This window comes from Maylandia zebra, linkage group LG22 (assembly GCF_041146795.1).
Source record: "Maylandia zebra isolate NMK-2024a linkage group LG22, Mzebra_GT3a, whole genome shotgun sequence".
NCBI classification, from domain to species: Eukaryota; Metazoa; Chordata; class Actinopteri; order Cichliformes; family Cichlidae; genus Maylandia; species Maylandia zebra.
This window is the reverse complement of record NC_135187.1, coordinates 28973583-28997573: the sequence shown is the minus strand read 5'-3', so window position 1 is coordinate 28997573 and position 23991 is coordinate 28973583. Positions and strand designations below refer to the sequence as shown.

Genomic DNA, 23991 nt, shown 5'->3' with positions numbered 1-23991 from the left:
GCCTCAACTGTACTTTTGAGTTAAAATATGTGTTTATAATTTTAATAAATGACAAATTAAAAAAGGCATGAACATTTTTTTGTATTGAAAACATATAAAATAATATCGAACAGTTACACCAAAGTATCGAACGAACTGTGAATTTTGTGTATCGTTGCACCCCTCAGAAACAGCTTTTAGGTGACATGAATGAGTTGAAGGGAAGTTATGAACTGTTTCTGAGAGACAAATAACACCAGGATCCTTTTCTAAGTAGCTGACAGCTGGTAACTGTGCAGCGGCGGGTCTAGCAAAGTTTTGGCAGGTGGCCAGGTAGGGCATTAACATTTAAAATGTTTTGCTTTTAATGAATAATTATCTGAATCTTACAACCAAAGTTTTGACCTGATGTAACATGTATAGAAATCATACATATACCAACAAGACAGTGCATATCACTGTCACAACAGCGTTTATTTCCATTCAAAGGCTTTATGGCTTTTCCTATAATACCTTGTCTCTAGTCAAAATGCCCGGGCAGATTTTTTTGTCCCAGTCCAGCCCTGTCAGTAAGCTAAGCACAGACTTTTCATGCTCCTTACTCACCTGCGATCAAATCTTCTGTTTGAGAAAGTCAACTAGGCTTAAGGGCAGGGGAGGGAGAGCTTATAAGGCTTATTTAGACAGAGGATGAACTGAGGGTCAGTATGGATGTATAATAATAAATTTAAATCATGTGCAGTTACTCTAGAAGAATCCAAGAATAAATATGCAGAGCTGGAATTGAGAACAAAGCTCCCCTTTTAAAGACTGACTTGGCTGCCTCTGGTATCTTATTATCTTCATGTATTTAAACAGACATTGATGTCATGGGATCAGATGTATTTCCAATACCAAACTTTAAGGAGACAGTAACATGTATATTCTTTTTACAGAACTTTATGCACTCCTGTGAAAAACTAAGTACACCTCATTCAGGAGCTTATAGAACCATCTTTACTAGCGGGAATGTGAAGTAATCACTTTCTCTATGACTTTATTAGATTCTAACATCACTGTGGGGGGATTTTTGGCCCACTCATCTTTACAACACCGTGTTGGTAGGGTGCAGGTTGACTTTGGAAGTCAAGAAAAGGAAGCAAGTGAAGGCAGGAACAGGGATTAAATATTGGAAGTTGAAGAAGGAGCAAAGCACAAAAACTGGTCCTGGGTGGTAGGGAAGAGTTGCCAGATATCTGGGAAGAAGGTGTTGAAGGTTAAGGATGTGGGTGATGATCAGTGAACAGAGAGCAGCCAGTATTGGTAGTAGTAGAAGAAGAAGATGATAAACAGTAGGTAGAAGGTCTGATCTGATTGATGGATTTTTCAAGTCTTGAGGTTTGCTAAGATGCAACCAAAGTCGCTGCCATGTTCTTTTTAGGGAGACAATACTTTCTCCTGGCAGCTCTTCCTAAAAAGTAATTTTTGTAATATCTCTGAGCTTTGCTTGAGGTAATCTTGGGATGAATTTGCTGGGATGTCCACCCCTGGGAGGACTGTGTCACCCTGCTTTTACAGAGGTCAGTCCTTTTTGGGACGATCACTTAATCAGTAGCACTTGGCTCCTACTTAACCTCCAAATTGGAAGCAATAAGGCTGTACTTCATTTTTCACGAGTGCGCATTGAGTCCTGTGAAAGCGCTGTATCCAAACTATCTTCATGATGGACAAATTTAACAGTGCTTTCTATAGGTAATCATCCGAACTTTTTTAGTGCATAACAGTTATTGATGCTTGATTGGGCTTAACTTTGACATGTTTTTCCTCATCAATGTGAAAGTTAGTTTGATTCTTCTTAGACAGACTGTTCAGTATCATGTTACTTTCTGAAAACTGGTGACAACATGCCTTTAAGGAGCTGCTTTCAGAGACAAAATGTCAGTGCTTATGAAACATGTTTTATTGTTCTGTGGTATTCTTGCATTTTAGCGTGGGTGGATCACAATCACTATATTTAAACATATCGGCACCAGGGCCTAATAAAGGCTCAGCACCTCAGAGAGGCAAATGATGACGTTTGAACATTGTATAAGCCTGCCTTTGATGGAGCTGAACTCTCACCCTGAGCGTGTGGTGCTCCTGGGCCAGATAGGACAGGATGTGGGGGTTGAACACAGCGGCCTCCAGGAAGCAGCTCCACAGAGCAGCCAGCTGGAAGCAGAGCTCGCTTACGTCCCTGCTGATCTGCTCCGCCACCTTCTCGTGGCCTTCTTGCAGCTGAAAAGAAAAACGCAGTCCTGTAATATTTAGCTGAAAGTGTTGCATTTCAAAGAACTCCCAGAATAAAGCATGCACAAGTCCAAGGCTGGGTGATTGTCCTGCTCACATATTCATACCTACAAAGAAAACAGTGTCTACAATCTGTCTGATATGAAAATGACTGTGGGCAGATTATTAATATGAAATTTATGTTCAAGTATGGAGTGGCAGTTTGCCTACACAGCGAAGAATTGTCAGATCCTAGATTGACTGGTTGGCAGCTGCTCACCTATACACTAATCACGACCATTTTTACTGGTATCATCTAATAGCTTCATTATACTGAAAAGCTCCGGCCTCATAAACAGATTTTATTAAATGCCCCAACATATTCTGATTAAGGCACATATCAATGCACACTGAGATGCCAGAAAAACACAGAAATTAAAACCAAATGCAGAAAAACAACCAGGGTAAAAGCACTTTAGTAGTAACAAACAGAGAGGGAAAGGAGTGAGACGGAGATCACACAACAAGCTGACAAAGACTGAAGTAGAAAACCAACTAATTGCACACAGCATGGAGAATAATAATAACAGGTGAACGCCATCAGGACAACAACAATGACGGGACAAAAAAATGAGGGAACTAAAACACTTCTTTTTTTTCAGCTAAACTAAAGGAAGTAAAATGAAATAAGTACTAAGAATAGATTCCCGCACATAAACATAAAGATCACGAGAGCCTGAACTCTCTTAGTCAAGCTTTCATGTCATTTCTTTAAGGAGCCTTCAGGAATAGTTCTCCAGGATTCACTCTTCTTTGGATGTTGGCTGCTTTATGCTTTTTGGTCAAGATGAACACTGCACACTGTTAATTAGACTGGTTCTTATATAGCGCTTTTCTACTCTCCCGGAGTACTCAAAGCACTCTATACAACACGCCACATTCACCCCATACACACCCATTCACACAAGCACTATGAGAGCTTTCTAACTATCATTCATACTCTGATGGATGCATTGGAGAGCAAGTCGGTTAGTACAACACGAGGATATTTGTCATGCCGACTGGGCGAGCCGGGGGTCGAACCACCAACCTTCCAATCAGCAGCTGACCTGCGCTACCTCCTGAGCTATAGCCACAGCAAACTGTTACACTGTTTCAGCAATGTTGAGGTCCGGACTCTGGAGAGGCCTGTCTATGACTGATAATGTTCCACTGTGTCTATGTTTTTACTGCAGTGTGTTTGGGGTCATTGTCAAGCTAAAAAAAAGCTGTTGCCAATCAGAACTCCAGTTGTATCTGTATATCTCTGATGACCCACTCAATGATTTGAACCCCAAACTTATAACCACTACTTATACTATCACCACCCTTCCACAGAGTCCTTTTCTGATGAGTCTTCGGATTTTTTCCTAAATCAGATACTGTTCATCTGTGATATATATCATTAGGTCTGCTATATCTTATTTTGTCCGACACTTGCTCAGTCACCTCCAATTTTTTAAGAGCACATTGCACACCATGATGAGATACACCAAGTTTTTGACTAATAGCTCTCTGGGAATCACCTCACTGGCGTAAAAATACTATTTTATAAGTTGTCTTTGGCATTTTTTGCAGATTCATCTAAACACATGGAAGCAAATCGTGATTTTTTTTAACAGGCTGCTCGTAACAAAGTGCCTATAGATAGTATTTAAAAGTCTTTCTTTGCTAAGTTTCTGTTATGTGCGGTGAGAACACTGGCTCATCCTGTACTTGATTGCTTGACAGTTCATAGGTCAGTGTTGAGTGACTTAATAAATGGTCAGTGAGAAGGAGTGAACTAAAAATGTTGAGTTAGAATGTCTAGAAAACTTTTGCTCCAGATCACTTTAAAAATTAAGACGTTTGATTCCTTAGAAGCACATAACAATATAAAGAAATAACTTTTTTAATGTGAATCTATTCTTAGCGTGCTGGTGCTTTTTTGTATTAGAATAGAAACAAACAGGAAACAGCAGGTACTATGGACTAGTGACATATCAAAGTGAAAAGTGACAGAGGCTGCTTTGTTGGTTAGACTCTAAAAAAGTAATGTTTTCTTACATAGAGCTCTATAATAAAGTATTTTTGTTATTGTCAGTGTGTGCTCTGCGTTGATGAGGTTAAAAATAAAATAGCGTTATGTCAGTAATTCACATACAAGTAATGGTTTGATTGATTGTTAAGTTTAATTATTTTTACTTATAGATTAACCTGCATTTTTCCTACTTTTTGTGTAATAAAATATTTATAAAGATACAATAAGATAAGATATGTTTGTTACTATCATACAAAGACATGAACTTACCTGTAGCTCTATTGTCAGCTGATTTAGCGTTTCTTCTACAGGCGACACATCTGTGGGAATAAAGATATTTGGGGAGTTTTAACTTTCGTTATCCTGTGACAGGGGGTCATACACACATATAGTTTGAAAATCTTATAAAACAAGTTAAGCATATGTGCACAGTTTTAGATATAGACAAGCTGAAGTGAAGGGAACAGAAATGGCTTGTTTTACTGAGCGGCTAAGAGGCTGCGCGAAGCCCCGTCTAAAAGGGCAAATACGGAAACTTTTACATTCACTGCTTAAGACCATGTGATCAAACTGTGTTCAGGAAACTGGAGGTTACAATCAGCATGCTTGTACTCCACTACATATATACGAAGTTAAGGTTTTAGCGGAAATATACTGTCACTGTACCAGAGTCGGAAAAAGGTTTACAGAATACACAACAAGTACTCTAAGTACATCAAATAATAGCAGTACTTATAGTTTAGTTTTCAGTACAGGTAAACTGTTTAATGTTAGTCCTCTATTTCTATTGGGCTGATTTTAAATTACTTTCTGACAAGGTCATTAAAATAATACTTTTTCTACAGTTTTAATCATATTTTTTTAATAATTTACATTGTCGTAAAAAAAAACAGTTCCTGCATTATTAAAATGTTCCAATATGTTATTTTCAGATCTCACTAGACTTTTAATGAAGAAACAGGTCCAAGGCTTTCTATATATGTGCCACCTGATTCCAGAGGAATCTGCTGCAGCTGTGGGATCTCCTTCATGAGTGCTGTGTAGTACGTGTGCAGGCCTCTGTGTGCCACCAACAGGAGGCGACAGAGTCGCCGGTGCCACGTATGAGCTCTCTGCAGGCAGTTTTCACTGGGCACATAAAAACTTCCCTGAGGAGAAGGACAGAGGAAATGTCAGCTACTATGTAGGTCACAAGCCACCTCTCAAGTACAATGTCCTCTTTTAATGACAAACATGTACACATACTTGAACTTAACAGGCTCTACTATAGCCTGGTTTGAAGGTTTGTTGCTCTGACCTCTTAGTAATAGAAGCTTACTTTTGCAGTCACAATAACTCCTTGGAAGATCTGATACAATAAAACAAATGCCTCTTAAAAACAGCTAGCTGTGAGCTGCAAAAGCAGATCAAGACATTTATGTGGCACACGTGGATGTATGGCAGCCCTTTAGGGCCTTCAGAGGTCCCAGGTGTGGGAACTTGGCCCAAGAAGCAAAGCACTGTTTGGAGAATAGTCTTTTTAAAATCGGTGCAACAATCTGTATGAAATAGTATTTAACTATGCTTCACATTATATCCACTGAACTAGAATCAAACGTCCAAACACAGGTCCTTTGTTTGTGCCTGTAGGTAGATATGGTTTTGAGTAGATGAGTCATCCCCCAAATAGTGCCCAAAAAATTGCATCTGCGTCAGGAAAGCACCACCATCAGTTTGGTAGCTGGTGTAGAAAAGTGATTTTTATACCATGTTATTTTGCACTTCATCCAAAAGAAGGAAACTGAAACTCAGAATGTAAAGGGTGCGAGTCATCAAGTATAACAAAAACAACTAACCCCTATCAGTGTCTGCTGTGGCTCACTCATCTGCCTGCCAGCCCATTTACCACTGAGTGTTTCTTTCTTACATAAATAAGTGTATGCTAAAATGTAGGTGAAAAGCTGCTTGACGAGGAACCAGCACATAAAAAGAGAAATAATAAAAACAACAAGATCTGGTAGCTCAAGTACAAACCTCTGCTTTCTGATCGGCCAGTAAAATCTGGGCTGTAATATGGGCCTTTGTTCCAGCAGATGGCTCTCTAACAATGAAAGACGGGCTCTAGCTGTGCTTCACCAAAGCCGTTAATAGCATTTGCTGGCACTGTGCAACCAACTACAAATCACCAAAGCCTTGAAGTCTTCTAGAAGAGACAGTGGTCCAAAAAGACTGTATCACTTTAGACGTGAGTCATCACAGTATGCCTACAACCATCCATGGTCCCTGACCCCAAACACTCATCAGAGTTCTTCCCACCCAGTGCCGAGATTTTTGGCTGCCTCTGTGGAGCGTAGAGCTCCAAAAGGCATGTGATGCCTGAGTATCAGGACATACTGTAATTTCCCTTGAGCTAGTAAAGTTGCCGGCCCTATCATCATACCTGTGCACACTCTGTAATTGCTCCAGTGGAGTATACCCGAACCAGGAAGGAACACCTGTATGTTTACTTCCATAATTCTCTTTAGCTTTATAGAGGCCCGCTGGGGAACAGTCTGTAAGCGAGATGCACCGAAAAATAGCTTTTTTCCCCCCATAAACTAGTCATTATCCTAAAAGCACAGTTTCTCTGCACACTAACAATGGTTAAAATCTGCCACAGTTCACCTGATGTCGATTTCTGCTTCTGTTTGCTGCTTGTTTATGGCTACGGAGCCGTTTACTTCTGAAGCATGCAGGTAGCGTTTCATTCCACAAAGAAACACCACATTTTAAAAAGTCTTATCTTACAGCAGAAGCACAAGATTTAGACAAAATGACACATGTTAAGGGGGAAAGTGCTGGAAACTAAGCGTAGCCGCGGGTAAAAAGCTGTAAATAAATAAAGGTGAAAGAGTCTGCAGCGTTGTGCGCAGCTTTCACCTGCAGCTATGTGGTACGTGGCGCTTGCAAGCACAACTCATTACTGTGATCAAACGGAACCCCCCCCGCTTGGCTAAACGCTGAGCTTATTAAAGCGCCCAGCCAGGGGTGGGAGTAAAAACCGGGAGGAGGAGAGGCAAGGTGGCGTGGGGGCCTGGGAGCTCATTAGGATTTACTGTGCAGACCGTGACGTTCACGGAGACCTGAGAGATGCATGTTATAAAACCTGAGGAAAAACTCTTTGTACCTTATGTTGGTGTAATTACCAAATATACACAAGAAAGCTAAACTCGGTAAGGAGCAACAGCCCCAAAATATAATTTTTGGATATGCGGTGATACCTGAAAACAGCAGCAGTGAAACTATCATAGATTCGAGTTGTGTTGGGAGTACACCGCTGCATTGGGTTCTGCAATTCTTGGAAGACTTGAAAAAGGTGACACTTTTTGTTTCCTTTTGTCTGCTCAGTACTGTTTGCTCCGAGTCCAAAGAGTCACGAGGACAGGCTAGTTGCTTGATAGTGCAAAGAGATACTGTGTGGCTCCTTATCTGTAAACTATGCAAACTAGTCTAGACAGGAATCTATGTGAGATTAAAACTATCATTCACCCGTGCTTTCACAGCATTCACTGCATTGTAACATATTGAAATATAAAACATTTTCTTCTAGTTTTAAGAAGTGCATGTAACTTTATACATGAATCTTCCATTTACAGGAGAAATGATGATAAATAAGTGGCACTGTGTCTCAAATGCACCCACACAGTGGATCGACAAATGCACAAAACCTTTTTATGAGTCTTTTGGAAAAAAGAAATTGCTGGAATCACCACTCTGATTTTTAATGATATCTTTTCACACTGGACCCTCTGATGAGGCCTTTTCGGGCCCGCTTCCCATACGTTTGACACGCCTGCTGCATACTGGTTGTGTCTCCGTACGCCTGCAGATTTCTCACTTTTATCTGTGAGCTGTAGGGCTTGTTAACCAAAGTGCTGCATTCTCTCCTATTGACTGACAGCTAGCTACACACTCACAGAATCAAGGCTAATTACAAAACTAAAGAAAGAAGTTGTTGAGTCACAATAATGAACATGAGTCATGTGTGTCTTTTATCACCTGCTACTATTGAATACAGCTTTTTACTAATATACGCCTAGGTGAATAAAAGGCAATAAAATAAATTTGCTATAGGCCATATATGATCATGATTAGTAATTATGATAGATTATTATTTATTTCATTGTGAATTAAGTGCGCTATAAATAAGCCAGAAGCATGAGAGACAGCACCATCATTTCCAGTGGGAGTTCCTATCAATTCCAGATGCTAAGCCTGGAAGCCTACAAGCCTGGGCAAGCGGCTTCAACAAATAGTATGAAACACCACAGCGCTGCACAGTGATAATCACCACGTTGGCCTCTGGTCTTAAAACCTACAGGATTCTGCATAGTGCCAACAAATGACTGATTCCGAAGGACAGACAAGGTCTGGAATCTGTAATCCAAATCAGGACGACTCCCTTCCCAGCTCAAAATCCCGTTGCTTCTGGATGACATGCCCAAGCAAATCCCAGCTAAATCTGTCGGCCTCTGTCCTAAACCTTTCTGTTTACGTCATCGCTTGGCATTTAGCTGCTTGCTCACAAAAAGAAGAGAACAACCAGCTCAAAGGGAGACATTTGTTTTCAGCTTTGTGAGACAAAATAGGCTTTGACTTTGTGTGACTTTCTATTTGAAAGCAGCTGAACCGCTAAAGGTTAACACACCTCAGAGATGACAGGTTTGCAGTAGCCAGCGCCGAACATGAGGTTCTCTACAGACATGGCGGACGGGTCGTTCGTGCTCTCTGGCGAGCCCTTCCCAAGCCAGGAGCCCTTTCCTGTACGGGCAAAGCTGGAGAGAGGGCAGGGATGACACAGCAGGGGCAAAGCATGAATAATGTTTGTGTTGTATTTAGTGTTTGTGACTCTGAAGGAAGACATGAACTGAGAAATAAGAGCAGTTCTGCTGCAATCAGTCAAGTGCTGCAGTAATCTATGTAATGCATGTTGGAACATCGACTATGACACTGACGGCTGAATTCATCAGATGAGTGTTTGGAAAATTATTCATTCAGCTCGCCAAGAGATACATTATATATCATATTATAAGATGTGCCAGCAGTTCAAGCTCACGTTCTCGCCTGCTTGATTGTATGGGTTTCATTTCAGTTAAATTTTTCACTTAAAAAATTAAAACCTGCTCATTGCAGATGGTTGACCTTTTTTCTTGAACACATCTCCAAACAGCATTCAAAGCCATAGATTACAAAATGAATGGCTTATTTATAAAGAAACAAAAATGAATCCAAGCAAGGTTTGGATAACGGATTAGCAGATTGTGCAGTGAAAAGAATAGCTGGGTTCCTGAGATCATACCAAATCAGATACAAATTTGTGTAATGTGAAGATTCGGGGTCTGCAGGATGCGAAACAGTTGCAAGCTTTCCAGACTTTACCTGAGCAGGGGCTGATGTAAGGCAACCAGTGAAGCGTGGATGGAGACAGAAATGACTGACAGGTGGAAATAGTCGAACATGACAGGGACGTGGTGGTGGAGACCTCTTCGCGGGTGGAAATGGAGGCTGAGGGTCCGACTACTGATCAAGGGGACAGTCGCTATATCAGCCAACCTGAGGGAGTAAAAACAAAACCCAACTCTTTAAGTGAAAATCGTCCTTTTTTGCCATCGTCCATAATGTTTGCAGCTGTTCCATTAGAATGGCTCATGTAGCAAAGGACAGAATAACTAAACAACATCATTGATGGAAGTACTCAGATGTTTTAATTAGATAATGCTACACTGTTCTCCGTTGGTATATTAAATTAATCAGGAAACACTAATGAAAATATTTACAGTTAAAGTTTTTAATATGACGAATCATAACTGTTATTTATGTTATGAGTAGACTGTTAAAAATAAGCAGAATTTCAATGCCTGCTTTTTTCAGCACTGAAAATGAGAATTAAATAATACATAAAAAATTAAAATCTGATAATCTTTGTATCTGTGCCACAGAGTGCAGATTAACTAAAGAAGTGGTTTTATTGCTGATAGTAAAAGTGTGACCCTGTAGCGCCTAAAAATTCACATTAAAAGGAGCATCTCTTTGTTAAGTGAGTGGGAAATATCAGGGCAACTGCCTTTAGCAAGTACCAGTTTTAAATAACTGGGAAAGCTGCTCACTCATAATCCAATATCAACAATGATGATACAATCTAAATATTTCTTCTTCTTCCTTTTGTCCCAAGCAAACATACAAACCCCTGCAGTCATGGATCGTATGCCGTATATTTGTGATCAGGTGCTTAAAGTGATGTCTAGCAGCCAAATGGGAAAGTCGCTCACTTCACATCTCAAATACACACCAAACACATATTTTCAAAGTGGTTCAGAAACTTACTGCTGCTCATTGTCAGTGAAATGAAGATCCAGCTTCAACTGAAAATCCACCTCACTCAAGGCCTCCTCCACCTGCAAATGGGAACGATAAGGATTGTTGATGCATAAATATTGAAAGACCTTGGGCACAAAATAATCATAATCATAATCTTTGTATCACAGAACAAACCAAAAAAACTCATGTAGACAGGTCAAGTTCAGCTACCTCAACTGGTCCCTGTCTGCCAAGGTGACCACGCCCCTAACTACAGTGTCCAGATGTACACAAATCTGTCCGTCCACACAGTTATTATGGTGGGGAAACTTTCCATAGAAGCCAGATCCCTTTTTACCAGGTTTCTAAACATGCTTTTTTATGGTGTAAAATAAAAATGAACGTGGGTTAACTCGCTTTGGACATGGCATCAAATGGCCCATGAGTCTGTGAGAGTTTTGGTCTCTGTACCTTTGCATTAGTGTATTTTAATCGGTGTTGGATTATACTTATTTACTTCCACCTGTTTATTTGCTAACCAAATGTAGCATTGATATCACATAGAATTGTAACTGCACCTTGCTAATCAAGCTAGTTAGCAATAGCTGATAACCAGAGATGGGCAGTAACGCGTTACCGTAATCCGATTACTTTTTTCAAGCAATGAGTAAAGTAAGGCACTACTATTGAAAAAAAAACCTAATTAGATTACTGTCACTTTCCTGTAAGCACACTGCGTTACTGTGTTAGTAGACCATGATTTTGTTTGTGAGAGTGTCTCATGACAATTACGTAAAAGCGTGCGACGTCCGTGGCAGCAACAGACGTGTGTAGATCAATAATGGATAATATGGAGAGCGGGAGAGAGTACGACTGTGCAGCGTTTAAAGTATGGACGTACTGACGTTACTTGATTCCGTAAAAAGTGACAAAAACATTAGCATCTGCTGTACACTCAGCGTGGGAAGAAAACTTCTTTCTACAGCAAAAAATTTAACTTCAAATCTGAGCAAGCACCTAGCACGCTGCCACGGGAGTGTGAAATTCACAGAGATCCTCCCACTGACATGACCGCTGCAGCACGGGGCAAACCTCCAGGTGACCATAGATATAAGAGCGACAGGACTTAGTGCCGCTAAAACATTATTTTATGTTATATGCTGGAATATGCAAAAAAATAGGTTTAATTATTAAACAAAGTTCAAGTCAAAGACTGTTTCATATAATTACATTTTTGCTTAATGCAATGTGCATAAAGCTAAAAGATTAAAACTAATAAAACAAGTTTTTCACTTGATTCAATTTTATATGATGGATTATGCAGAAAAAATAGAATTGGGCTGAAAGGTCTATTGCTTTAGTATGTATTTGGGTTGTGTATCATGTAACTAAGTAATAAAGTAACTATTTACTTCTGAAAATAAATATCAGTAAAGTAATGGGATTACTTTCTTGGAGAAGTAATCAGCAACTAATTACTTTTTTTAAGTAACTTGACCAACACTGCTGATAACACCCAACAGCTTCCATCCTGACACAATGGCGAATGCAAAACTGAGACTTCAGAACGGAAGTGCAACAAATCAGTGCAAGAGGCCGTTGGGTGTTTCACACAGAAGACTAGACTAGTGTTCATATCCAGATTTAAGCAGCACAGGTAGGCTGGTAAAAGTCAACGTATGTAGATTCTGATATTTCACAAAAACATATTTTTTTTATAAATGCCATTTCTAGATGACAGGGTTCATTTAACATGTTCAAAAATCTCCCAGAGGTGGATGTGACAGCTGTAGCCTCAGCTTTCACATTATCTTTGCACTCATCAAACCATCCGGCAGCCACTTGTGCTCTGTGGAGAAGGATCTGACTCTCATTTATTTACTGTCACTCACGTGAATGGAGAAATTCGGAATTAATGAAGGGGAACGGCCATCACACGGTACCAACAAGAACATGATGGATTTGCTGCTATTTGGCACAGAAGCTAATGTAACCAACCTTGTTTGCAATTCTGATTTAGCCACTTTAGTGTTCTTTTTGATTAACTGTTTATGTTCTCTGTATTCCGGCATTTATGTCTTTCATGTGGGCTGAAAAAATCAATTACTTTCATGTTCAAAGTGCGGTAGAAAATAAAGGCATAAATCTGAACAACAAAGTGAAAAAAGAAAAAGAAAACGATATTAGGAAACTACAAAGCCGGGGCCGAAAATGGATGCAACAGACTCTTCTGAGGATTGGTGTGCAGCGCTGTTAAATTTTAATAGAAGTAGTTCCACTTTTGTAGCGCTTACAGTAAACGTATAAATCCATCTGATATTGATGGTGTGATTGATTAAGAATACATCGGGTGTGCACAGGGGAAATGAGAGGCTATTTTCGTCTGCGCTATCTGTAGCTGTGAACAGCAGATAACCTCCGGAAGGTTAATGAGCGGGGAGCCTTCGGGAGAGCTTACAGATGAAATCTGATATGCCTTTAAGCTCTTCTGTCTCCACACCTCCACAGCAACACCTACGTTTAATGAAAATTTCTAAAATTAGTTGTCATGTGAGACAGAAAATCCACATTCTGGCAGAAGCAGGAATCCTTCCACAGTAAACTAGGCGTATACACCACATGTTAGGGAGCAGCTGAGCGACGGTTTAGAGTACTGTCAGCGTGTGAGCTACGGCTATCAAATGCATGATTAGCTTCAAATGAGGCCATCTTAACACTCCCACGTCCCAGCATCAAGCCCGTGTCACCGCTGTCACTGCTGATCAATTTGAGCTCCGGTGGCTCCCACAGGCAAAAACGGGCAGAGTGGATTCTCAGGGTCACGCCCACAGTAAAACAGAACATCAATAACTGTCAGGTAGGTTTACACACCTGATCAGCTGAACTAAATATGGCCGGTCTGGGTGCACAGGCACAGTCTTTCAGTTACATAACATTAATTTCACGGAACGAGTCTACGAGCTCAGTGACCCTCACACTGGTTGAGTGGTTATTATGATTAGCACAGAATTCCTTTGAAAAAGGCAATTAACCTTTTCCACTGAATAGCTTTTGTTATCTTTCAGGGAACCAAACTCCTGTCAATCATTTCATCACATTTAAAAACCGCTAATGCCTCCGTTAACAAAAAAAACTATAGTGTGCCCACAGACCCTTAAAGAAAGTATTGGAGACAAGTTCTAGGCCTGAAAATGAAAGCCAGCTGTCAAAAAGTTGAAAAGTTCCACTTCAGACCTACTCCAAAATAAAATCAGTGCCCATTTAAAAAAATCTGTTACTTACCACTAACTCTTTCTGGAACAGTTCATGCATGTAGCTAACCAATTAGCAGCCATTTAATAGTTAATTTAATATGACCAATGCAATCGCAAAAACAGTTGCTGTGTCTGAGGTCAACTTAGCTTTCAATAAGCTTTATTACATTTTCTGGGTTCATAAACATTTAAGAGGAAGTTCTGAACTGGATTTCCTTTAACGTCTATCCAAGTATCCGGGCTACACTGGTAGCCTCAGAAAATTAGCTAACGGCACCAAAGGGCGAGCCATCAGACTGACCAGTAGTTTCAAAGATTAGAGCTACATTAACTTATAAGCTTTGTTTATTTAAATGCATTTTTATCCCTGTTATAGCCATCACATGAAATGTTTACCAAGAACATCAGTGCAAACTTCTAAGAATATGGCAGCTGTAACTGTGATCAGTCTGCAAAAATCACAAATCTGTTGCTGTCTTCATACACAACTACTTCCATTTCAGCCACAGTTCATAGATCTGAAGTAGAAATTCAGAAATTCCTCTGCTGCATGACGACACTTTAATTTCAATTTGCTATAGCTGCCCGGCAATCTTGCTTTTCAACAGGAATCTATAATCAGAATGCAAACAGTTTATATAAGTTGAGTCGAGTCCCTACCTACGTGTCACTGACAAGACTGAGTCCGATTGAAAGCAACATATCGGCAATCCGTCTGCTTTATTTGCAAACCTTCGCCTTCATCTGGATGAGCGGGACCGCAGTTAGTCTGAGTCGGACTGCAACTGTTTGGAGATAGGTTGCCTCCTGCCAGGTGGCCTGTGCAATCGTCAGGTGAGGGTGTTGCGCACTGACAATTACTTACAATTGGTTCCCAACAGCAAAACAATTTAATGCAACCACTGGGCGCCCATCGATTGTTCCTAATCGCAAGGAGGTTGCTGCCCTATTTTCATTCTACAGTCAATGATGCTTTAGACATCTTAAGCTCTGTTAGACAAACCTTACAAGTCAATGTTTCCAGAAAGTACATCTTTGCAAATTGAGCTGTCTTTGGCCAAAGAAATAGAACGGCTCCAACACCCCTGCTTTAAATCTATACTGCTATAGACAGATAGACTATATATTTTGCAGGTGTTCAGACTGCAAAATATATAGCACTGTGGTTTTTTATCTTTTATTCCCTGTTGTGTAAAATATCTGCTGTGATTAAGTGGAACGAATGTGTGTGTTCTGAACAAGGAGTATTGTTTGTGTCAGATGATAAAAACAACAAGTGCAGAAGGGAACAGAGAATGATGAAATCCATTAATTACGGGCCATTTAATATGCTGTAAAGCTACAAGTTGCTATGGAATAAATAAAAAAGCGAGCAAATGGCAATCAATCCACCCCCCCCCCCCTTTCAAACTGGATATTTGTCTGTGTGTGTGCAGAAAATGTCACCGGCATGACTCACCCGTTCTCCGTCCAATAGCAGGTGGACTTTGAAGATCATACAGTCATTCACCGCAATCTCCTCGTTTCTGTACAGGATCTGAAATATCCGGCTGAACACGGTGCCGTCGTAAACCCCCGCAGAGCTGAAGCTGCACTCTCCTAATGTGGGACGCAAAAGCACAGCACAGTGACAGCAAGTGCAATTAGTATCCACATATGATAAGACATAGATCCGATAGACTAAAACAAGCATTAAACACCAATGTTTAACTGATAACAGGAGCTTTCTCAGAGCTCTCTGTCATGACTACAAACAAACAAAACATCACTTTATCTTTGCACAGCATCAACAGGTTTGTGAGGACATTTGCACATATTTACAGGCACTCAGAGGCAAGCATCTACGTTTAGCTCTAGAACCAAGTGATAAAATCTGTAAATGAGTTTTGGGCCAAGAACGCTGAAAAAAAAGAAATCAAGCAGCAAAATGGAAACATAAAAAACTGCAGTTCTTCATGTGACCACTTAGGCTGGTTCAGAAAGCAGGTCAGCGCACACTGTTAACAAAAAAAAAATCTATGAGTAGGTTCCCTCTAAACCTGTATTCACACTGGCTGCGGATGCTAGAGAAAAAACCTTCCTGCAGTTGTATTGATCAGTTCAATTCAGAAGTTCTTCCACAAATAGCGAAGTAGTTGCTGCATGATGGCAATTTAATTGCAAAATCCCACATGTACCTGGCAACGCTCTGTTATATCAGAATACATATTGTAGAATAGAACCAGAGTCACAGGTGAGGGCAGACTGACTCGGGTTGACTGCAGCATTGGGTGATCTGTCAGCTTTTATTTGCAGCTACCTCGAAACACCTGAAAAATTGTGATGCAAACAGGAAACAGAGAATGTTCAGTGTCAGTGTAAAAGCTGTTGGTTTCAGCAGTAAGGAACAACATTTACTTTGAAAGGTGAACATTCCCCATTTCATTAATCCATGGACAAATGGCACATGTTTCCCATGCAAACTATGGGCAATCGTGGCAGTCTGTTAGCAACCAAAGCAATCACAGTGAGGCTGTTGGTGCAGCAGTCAATTTCGCCCAGGGCCAGCCAACAACCTCCAGAAACTACTCTGGAGTTTTTCTTAGCAAAGTTACCGCTTGTCTCTAGGCTTGTTTAACTAAAGCAAGGCAAAGCGAACAGCTGTGGGCTGTTTTTCATATTTAGGTCTATCGATGTTGCTCACATCAAGTTCAACTGATAAACTTTAAAGTCCTTTAAACTTCTTGGTGTGGGAATGCAGAGCCAGTAGTACCTTTAAATTCACATATGTTTTCAAGCACAAGGAAAAACTAATAAATTGGATTTTATGTGCAAAACTTAGGTCACACATTTGCCCCCAAAACTCACACGATCTCAGAGGCAGCCCATTGTTTCAACTGCCATCATCGTCCACGTCGCAGCACTTTGGTGTGCGACGCGGTGGCTGTTTACTGTGTGCTACTAGCGCATTTTTCCCTGGCAGCACTGCAGAGCTGCTGTCCAGCTGTGAGCCGTGAGAGGTCTTTGAAATCCCCTGCTGAGGTTGTGCTCTTTTCTGTCTCGGTCTTACTCTCCCTCTCTCTGCAGGCCTCCTCCCGATAATGCTGTCACTACTTGCAGCATCAAGCAGCCCCAGCCAGGGTGACGGATGTGTGGAAGCACGAGTGCTGTCAAAGGCTTGGTGGATGTGTGGCACAGACAGCGTAATCCCTCTGGGGATGTACTTTCTGGGGTAGGAGTTGTTGCGCGGTGTTAGCACGGTCTCCTTACAGTTGCATGAATGTGACTTTGATGTTCTTGTTTTTATTTTGTTTTTGTGTAGGTTTCAAGCTCCTGTTTCAAGACACATAAGCAGATTAGAAACTCGACACCGTGTGCTGTCATTAACATAAATTATCCTCTGTGTCTATTTGACCTGTGAAGGACTCATCGTTTCCCTCGGGAGCCTCCGTGCTTCACAAACGCTGGATTTCTCCCTTCATGTGGCCAGAATCACTAAATCAACAAACTGCACCTGCTGCAGTGGCTACTCTCACACGCTCACAGATATTATACTTCCCTTTCAATGCCTGTTTGTTCTACAGACTTGATTAAATGTTACAATACGTGTCGAGGGACTTTCAGTGATAAGGCCTTGATAAGAACGCAGCTTAACTGAAATAACAGCTTTGACACATCTAGCAGTGCTGTGCACACTTGAGGTGGAAAAAACACTAAACCACCCGTAAAATGCAATATAACAATATTATGAACCCTTCTTTCATAAGACTGAAGATCAGTTAAGATGGAAACTGATAATCGGTGTAACACTGTATTGTTTATAGTTTGTTTATACAGAACTGGCACTAAATTGGCTGTAAGCTATTTGTCATGGCAGTCACATGAGGCTGTAGAAGAAAAGACCTTTAAATATAGTATATAAAAAATTTTAAAAGTTGCATTTTCTTACACATTCGGTAGAACACACTCACACACCATATATTATAGATATAATATACATTATATATATATATATACATACATATAATTTAAGACTTACAATATAAATATATTAAACTGTAATTTTGCTGGTATCTAACGCTAATTGATAAAAAAATAGTAATATCATAATCTACTATAATAACACTTCTGATTACTTATTTTAAATGTAAATATTGTCTATGTCTATATGTTAGCCCTGCGACAGACTGGCGACCCTATGACAGCTGGGATAGGCTCCAGCGCCCGCCCCCACGACCCTGAAAAGGATAGGCTGTAGTGAATGGATGGATGCCTATTCTTAAGGAAATATTAAGCATCATCAATCCCAAGGTATTTTTTTTACTCAGGCCGACAACATCTCAAAATGAAAGTGTTCTTATTTGAAAGTAAAATGATAATATTTTTGATTGAATCAATATCGATGAGAGGGTGGCACATGTTAACTGAAGGAGCCTTTAAAACTCACACAGGCAGTTCAAAACATGTCAACAGGAAGGCTCAAGCTGACCCACATGTTCATTGACAGAATCTGGTAGCTGTAAGCAGCAGTGTTGACCACTGTTCCACCGTGCCATAAACATCTTGGTTTTTTACTCCCAGTTTTGACCAGTTTCTTTGTCTTTTTTCTGGACTAGTCGTCCAGAAATTTGTAAGAAGCTAAACCTACCTGACACAAAATTACCTAGCATCATCAAACTAACTACATATTCACATGCCATCAGAAATCACTCGGTTCTGACACTCTTCTGGTGTACTGTGCTTCTCACAGGTACTGGACTGTTAACACATCCTGCACATTAAAACCTGCTGAAACGCCCTTCAGCTTTAGCCACAGTGCTTCTGTGCTGGAAATAATCAGCTTACAGCCTCTGCTCTGCATCTGCTGTGTGTGTGTGTGTGTGTGTGTGTGTGTGTGTGTGTGTGTGTGTGTGTGTGTGTGTGTGTGTGTGTGTGTGTGTGTGTGTGTGTGTGTGTGTTCGTGTTCTGCCTATCAGTAAAGCACACAGAACTCGCCACACAGATTTGCTCCTCATGATATTAATAAGAAAGGGCATCTTAGCCGGTGCACCGTAAACAACACTCCAGTTCTCCCAGTTAACATTCTGACTTGAAAATCCTAATCTTACTGCGCATGAATCACAGTCATTAAATCCTTCAGCTGAGTGTGTGGCACGATCCTTCACAAGTAATTCATTTTTTTTCTGAAGGGCACAGACAATTGAAATGTCAAGCACACGCTTTCAAAGAGGACACAGTAAGGGAATTGTATGATGAATGTAATTGTTCTATCTGTGGCCAGAATGGCAGCTTTATGTTTATGATTCAGTCTGTGAGGTATGCAGGCTCAGTGCATGACCTTGTGGAAAGAGCTGCAGAGGAGAGGGGAGGGCCGCAGCCTTCCAATTACAATATGCATGCAAGATCTTCACTGTAATATACGTAGCTGCAGTGTTTCTTGCTGTCTACATATGCTAATGGCTGGTGAAACATTGCAGTGTAGTCAGCAGCTTAGATATTAGTGCATCAAAAATGCACTATACCAATCTATATCAAGTGCTAATCAAATGTATTTGATTATTTGATCATCAGAAAGTGTCACGCCAACTATTAAAGCAAAGGTTTTGGCCGTTTGCTGCTCTGTAGCGTTCAGGTGAGCATTAACACAATGGAAAAATTGTTCACGGAGCAGATGACCCAGCAAATACACCCCAAGATCAGACCATAAAATTCTCAGAGAAACTGCAAAAAACCTAAGAGCTGCATTCCAGACTCCACAGAGCTCAGTTAGTGTCAGACGTTAAAGCTCATGATAGTACAAATATATAAAATATTGCTTATATAAAAGAATATTGCCCAGAGAAAGTCTCTTCTCTCTAAAAAACAAAACAGGACTGAATGGCTTAGGTTTTGCAAAGCTGCATTAAACACAGTATATCAACAAAACAGCCCATGCCAGCTGTCAAGCATGATGGTGGAGGGATAATTATTTTAACTTGTTTTGCAGCCACGGGATCTGGAAACCTTGAGTCAACCATGAACTCACAAACATGAGCATATATCAAAGTATTCTAGAGTCAACGAGACGCCATCTGTCTGACAACTAAAGCTTGGCCCGAATTAGGTTATGAAACAAGATAATGAAACCAAACACAAATGTGAAAGTCTAGACATCAGCCTGACTGAAATGCTATGGCGCGACCTTAGACTAGCTTAGACTAGACTAGCTTAGCATGCTGGAGTTTTCCTTACTGTATATGAAGAAGTATTTTATAAAAAACGCAATTTGTGAATTTGAGGAAAGTTACATGTTTAAAACAAATCATGAGCTCAAGCATCTACAGTCACCTGTAGTTTGGGATAATGTGTGGGCCTACAGTTGTGTAAACAGGTAGCATTCTGTCAAGACACAAACTGTCAATACTTAAGCAGCTTTTAGGTGAAAAGACTGAATAGTAAGCACCATTAGGCACCTCTAAAAATGAGTTACATTATTAAATATATTTGTGTCAGCTAATCTGAGCTAAAGTAACAAAACTGAAGCCTCCCCTGTCTGGAAAATGATCTACCTCTTTCTTTACAACATGTAAAAAAGCTGATCCTCCAGGATTCAGCAGCCCTAAAAATAGACAAACCGCTATTCTTCATTTCTATTCAACTTGACATTATAGTGGCTACTTGGAACCAGCAGTAATGAGGGAGCAAGAAATTCTTCTTAATCAAAAACCCCGTGCCTCCTGTCACTGTGTTTTAGGTGAAAACACTCACACATCATCTTTACAATCACGCACGCATGGACGGTTTGGTGTTGCTGGTGGTGCTGTCCTCTATAGCAGTGAGAACACTGACAACAGCTACATGCCTGAGACTAATATCCTGCTCCAAAAGACCAAAATGCCCTCACAATCTAAAACATCCTAGTGAAAACAGTAGGCTGCACTGTCACAAGTACAGCTGGTGTACACACACACGCACACATACACACACTGCTCCAGTCATGATAGGCTAAAAATAGCCAATATTGAGAATCAGGATTGGCAGTGAAACAGCTTTCTGCAACGCCACAGATCCACATTTTGACAGTTAGGTAGGTTTGGAAGCCTTCAGTCACAACCTATGAATACAAATATGGACGCAACAGAAGAAGAATATTTCATGATCTTTGAGGAACCTGAAAGTAATTGTATATTTGTATAGGAATGAAGCATTCAATGTTCACAAAACTTTCACTACAGTGTATTTTTTGGTGATTGTTTACACTTTTTTTTCTAATTAAGTAGGAAACAAATGTATTTTAGAAATTTAAAGAGCTTTTTCAATACATGGACATTCTCCATAAGATGAGTTTTTCTATTATGCAGCACAGTGCAGCTTTAAGCCGGCTTTGCCCTTTTCAGCCAAGACTAAAGACTTTCCCTCAATAACTGGAAATCCAATAAAATTTTATTAAACGTTTAAGAGTTATTGTTTGAAATGTTTCAAAGCTATTTTAGATGCCAGATATTCTGCAGGATGAATCACTCAGTTTTTAAATCCTAAATCACATCGGTAAGACAGGGCCATAAAATTCCCAGACAGCGCTCTCACTCTCTACAGATCCTGGATAGCTGGCACAGTGGTGGGACTACTTACTGTTTACTGTAACCTTTTGTAAATTTCTGTCTTTTATCCACAATAGCAGTGAGAAATTACAGTGCATTTGGAGACAAATCTGAGTACTCAGCAGTCAAATTGTTGGTTGTTTTATTTTCCTATTGTCATTATTATTATTATTATTATTATTAGTATTAGTATTATTACTATTATTAAAATTATCATCTGTCATCTGTTGACAGCTCTACGTTAAGAAAACAGTCACATCTTTAATTGATACTTTTTTAAATATAGACATCAAAATTTTATATTCAATTTTTTAATATGGTGCCAATTTAAGATGGTTTAAATTCTTAGGTAAAGATAGAGGACCACATGTTGAGACAGTCCCTAATGGTAGGGAGAAAAACTGCTTTTAATAGGAAGAGACATCAGGCAGGCTCAGGGGTCTTCAGCTGACTAGAGAGTAAGGGGCAAAAGAAGAGAAAAAGGAGGGCATGCAATCGCAGCATATAAATGCAAGGGGAGTCAAAGTACGTGAGTGACAGTAGTCGATGCATCATACGAAGCCTACAGCAGCTTAATGGTTCAGGATTTCCAGAACCAGCCTCAACAGTAAGCTTTAAACAGGAAAATTGGAGACCTAATCATAAAAGTAGAGAAGCCGTCTGTCTTCTGAACCCAAGCTGGGAGCTAGCTTCACAGGGACCTCCCATTCTACTTTTGGAAACTTGAATTATATGCTAGAAGAATACATTTAAGCTCAATTCTGGATTTAACAGGAGCAAATAAAGAGGTATGTGAGAAATATTAGCTTTCCTTCTAGTCCCTTCTATCATTCATGCTGCAGCATTTGGGGTCACTTAGAGGCTTTTCAGAGTGCTTTGAGGACGAAGAATTTGAATGTTCCAGCTTAGAAGTTTAGAACAACTGCATCAATTATTCTTTCAGGATCACTCATAGACAGATGTGCAGATGAATGAAGACTAGTTTAGAGATTTGATTAACCTCTTATATCCCTGCAAGGTTCAAATCTTGTCCTTTGTATCCAATTTATACATGTCTGATTTGAAAATCTTAGAAGAATTGTGAAACCAAGAAACATCTAAGTGACTTGATTTGAAGGGTGACATCTACTTTTTCTTACTTGCATGTTACTGAAATGTAATCTAATGCTACATGTTTCACTAGTCACCACTGGGCAGGGCTCGCAAAATCTCTAGCCCGGGGCTAGCGATATCTCGGGTCGGGCGACCGAAATCTATCTCAGCCCCGCCCATCGGGCTATATGATTGCCCGGCGGGCGGGGCTGAGATAGATTTTTATGACTTATTTTGTGTGCGAGGAAAACTCTTTGTTTACCGGGACAAATTAGAATCTATCAGACAGATGCTGAAGTAAAGTGTTTTTTACAAATTGACTCAAATCTGAGACCATTACTGAGATCATTAGTAACCTTCACTAGTGCTGTTTTTTGCTATGATGCGTTCTAAACCTTCACTTAAACTCTTTGTTTATTTGAAGAGTTTCAATTGATCAGCTTAAAAGACTCTGGTACTACAATACTACAGGTGTTCACAGCCAGGCCACGTAGAAATGACTGCAGTGTACAGAATCTTATTTAGCTAATATTTTTCATGAAATATTAACTATATTCAATATTCAATCTTTTTCAAAAAACAAAGTGTGTTAACTCAAAGGTTTATTTGGTCTAATTTTATCATGTCTGGTAATTTATTAATGCAGGTAAATTTGGAGTCTGTGTGCTGTTTCTCAATGCAATTTACCTTTAACTGTTAGAAAGTCATTCAAACAAGTTTAAAAAGATCCAAAACTGTATGAAAAGATCGATCAGAAATGACCACAAAACAGCCAAACATGGTTGTAAAAATATTCAAAAAGAGAAAAATGGTGAAGCAACACAGAACAACCTTTGTAGTCACAAACGACACACAGAGAACAACACTATATATGAAAGCACAACGACTAAAGGGTGATGCCAACTAACTGCTGAGAGACACTAAATGGCCAGAAAGGGACAATGAAGGAATTAAAATGTGACGGAAATTGACCATGAAAAAGCACCAGTAAAATGGCCAAACATGAGGCAAAAAAACCATAACCATGGTCTAGTACCCAGTGTCAAACTAAAGTATTCAGACATGTGCTCCACCATCTATTTAACAAAACTACACAAACAGATTACTGAACACAACACAGCAAATTAAGAGTTCCTCCACACACCAGAACGAGTGGTAAAGTTGATGTGTGTGTTTCTCAGAGTGTGAGGAAGTAAACATCGTCTGTCTTACCTGCATTGTCTTGTGTTGTTGCTATGACCCTGTGGGGCACTCGAGGTGAGACCTTCAGCCCTGCTCGTATCTGGTAGAACCTGAGGTGGTGGATAAAAACAGAACAGTCACGCTTAACGAAGCAGCACTGCTTAACTTCACCCTCTGCAGTCTGTGAGTAGGTGAAAGGTATCAACACAACTTTAGGTTTTAACAATTTTTTGTATGTTTATTTTAAATTACTTTCGATTTACTGTCTCTGTTTGTACTCTTTGTATGTTTATTGGTTTTATTT

The 23991-nt window shown here is 40.0% G+C and overlaps 1 protein-coding gene across 1 annotated transcript in view; it reads right to left on the bottom strand.

Moving 5' to 3' along the window:
- Positions 1-23991, bottom strand: part of fam135b (family with sequence similarity 135 member B) — a 58429-nt gene that overhangs the window by 23980 nt on the left and 10458 nt on the right. The window contains exons 3-10 of the mRNA XM_004564365.5: positions 23718-23797; positions 15314-15453; positions 10628-10698; positions 9683-9856; positions 8952-9078; positions 5274-5433; positions 4556-4605; positions 2080-2235 (exon numbers count right to left, since the gene is read on the bottom strand). Coding sequence (XP_004564422.3) covers positions 2080-2235; positions 4556-4605; positions 5274-5433; positions 8952-9078; positions 9683-9856; positions 10628-10698; positions 15314-15453; positions 23718-23797 — 958 coding nt within the window. The remainder of the gene's footprint in view (positions 1-2079; positions 2236-4555; positions 4606-5273; positions 5434-8951; positions 9079-9682; positions 9857-10627; positions 10699-15313; positions 15454-23717; positions 23798-23991) is intronic.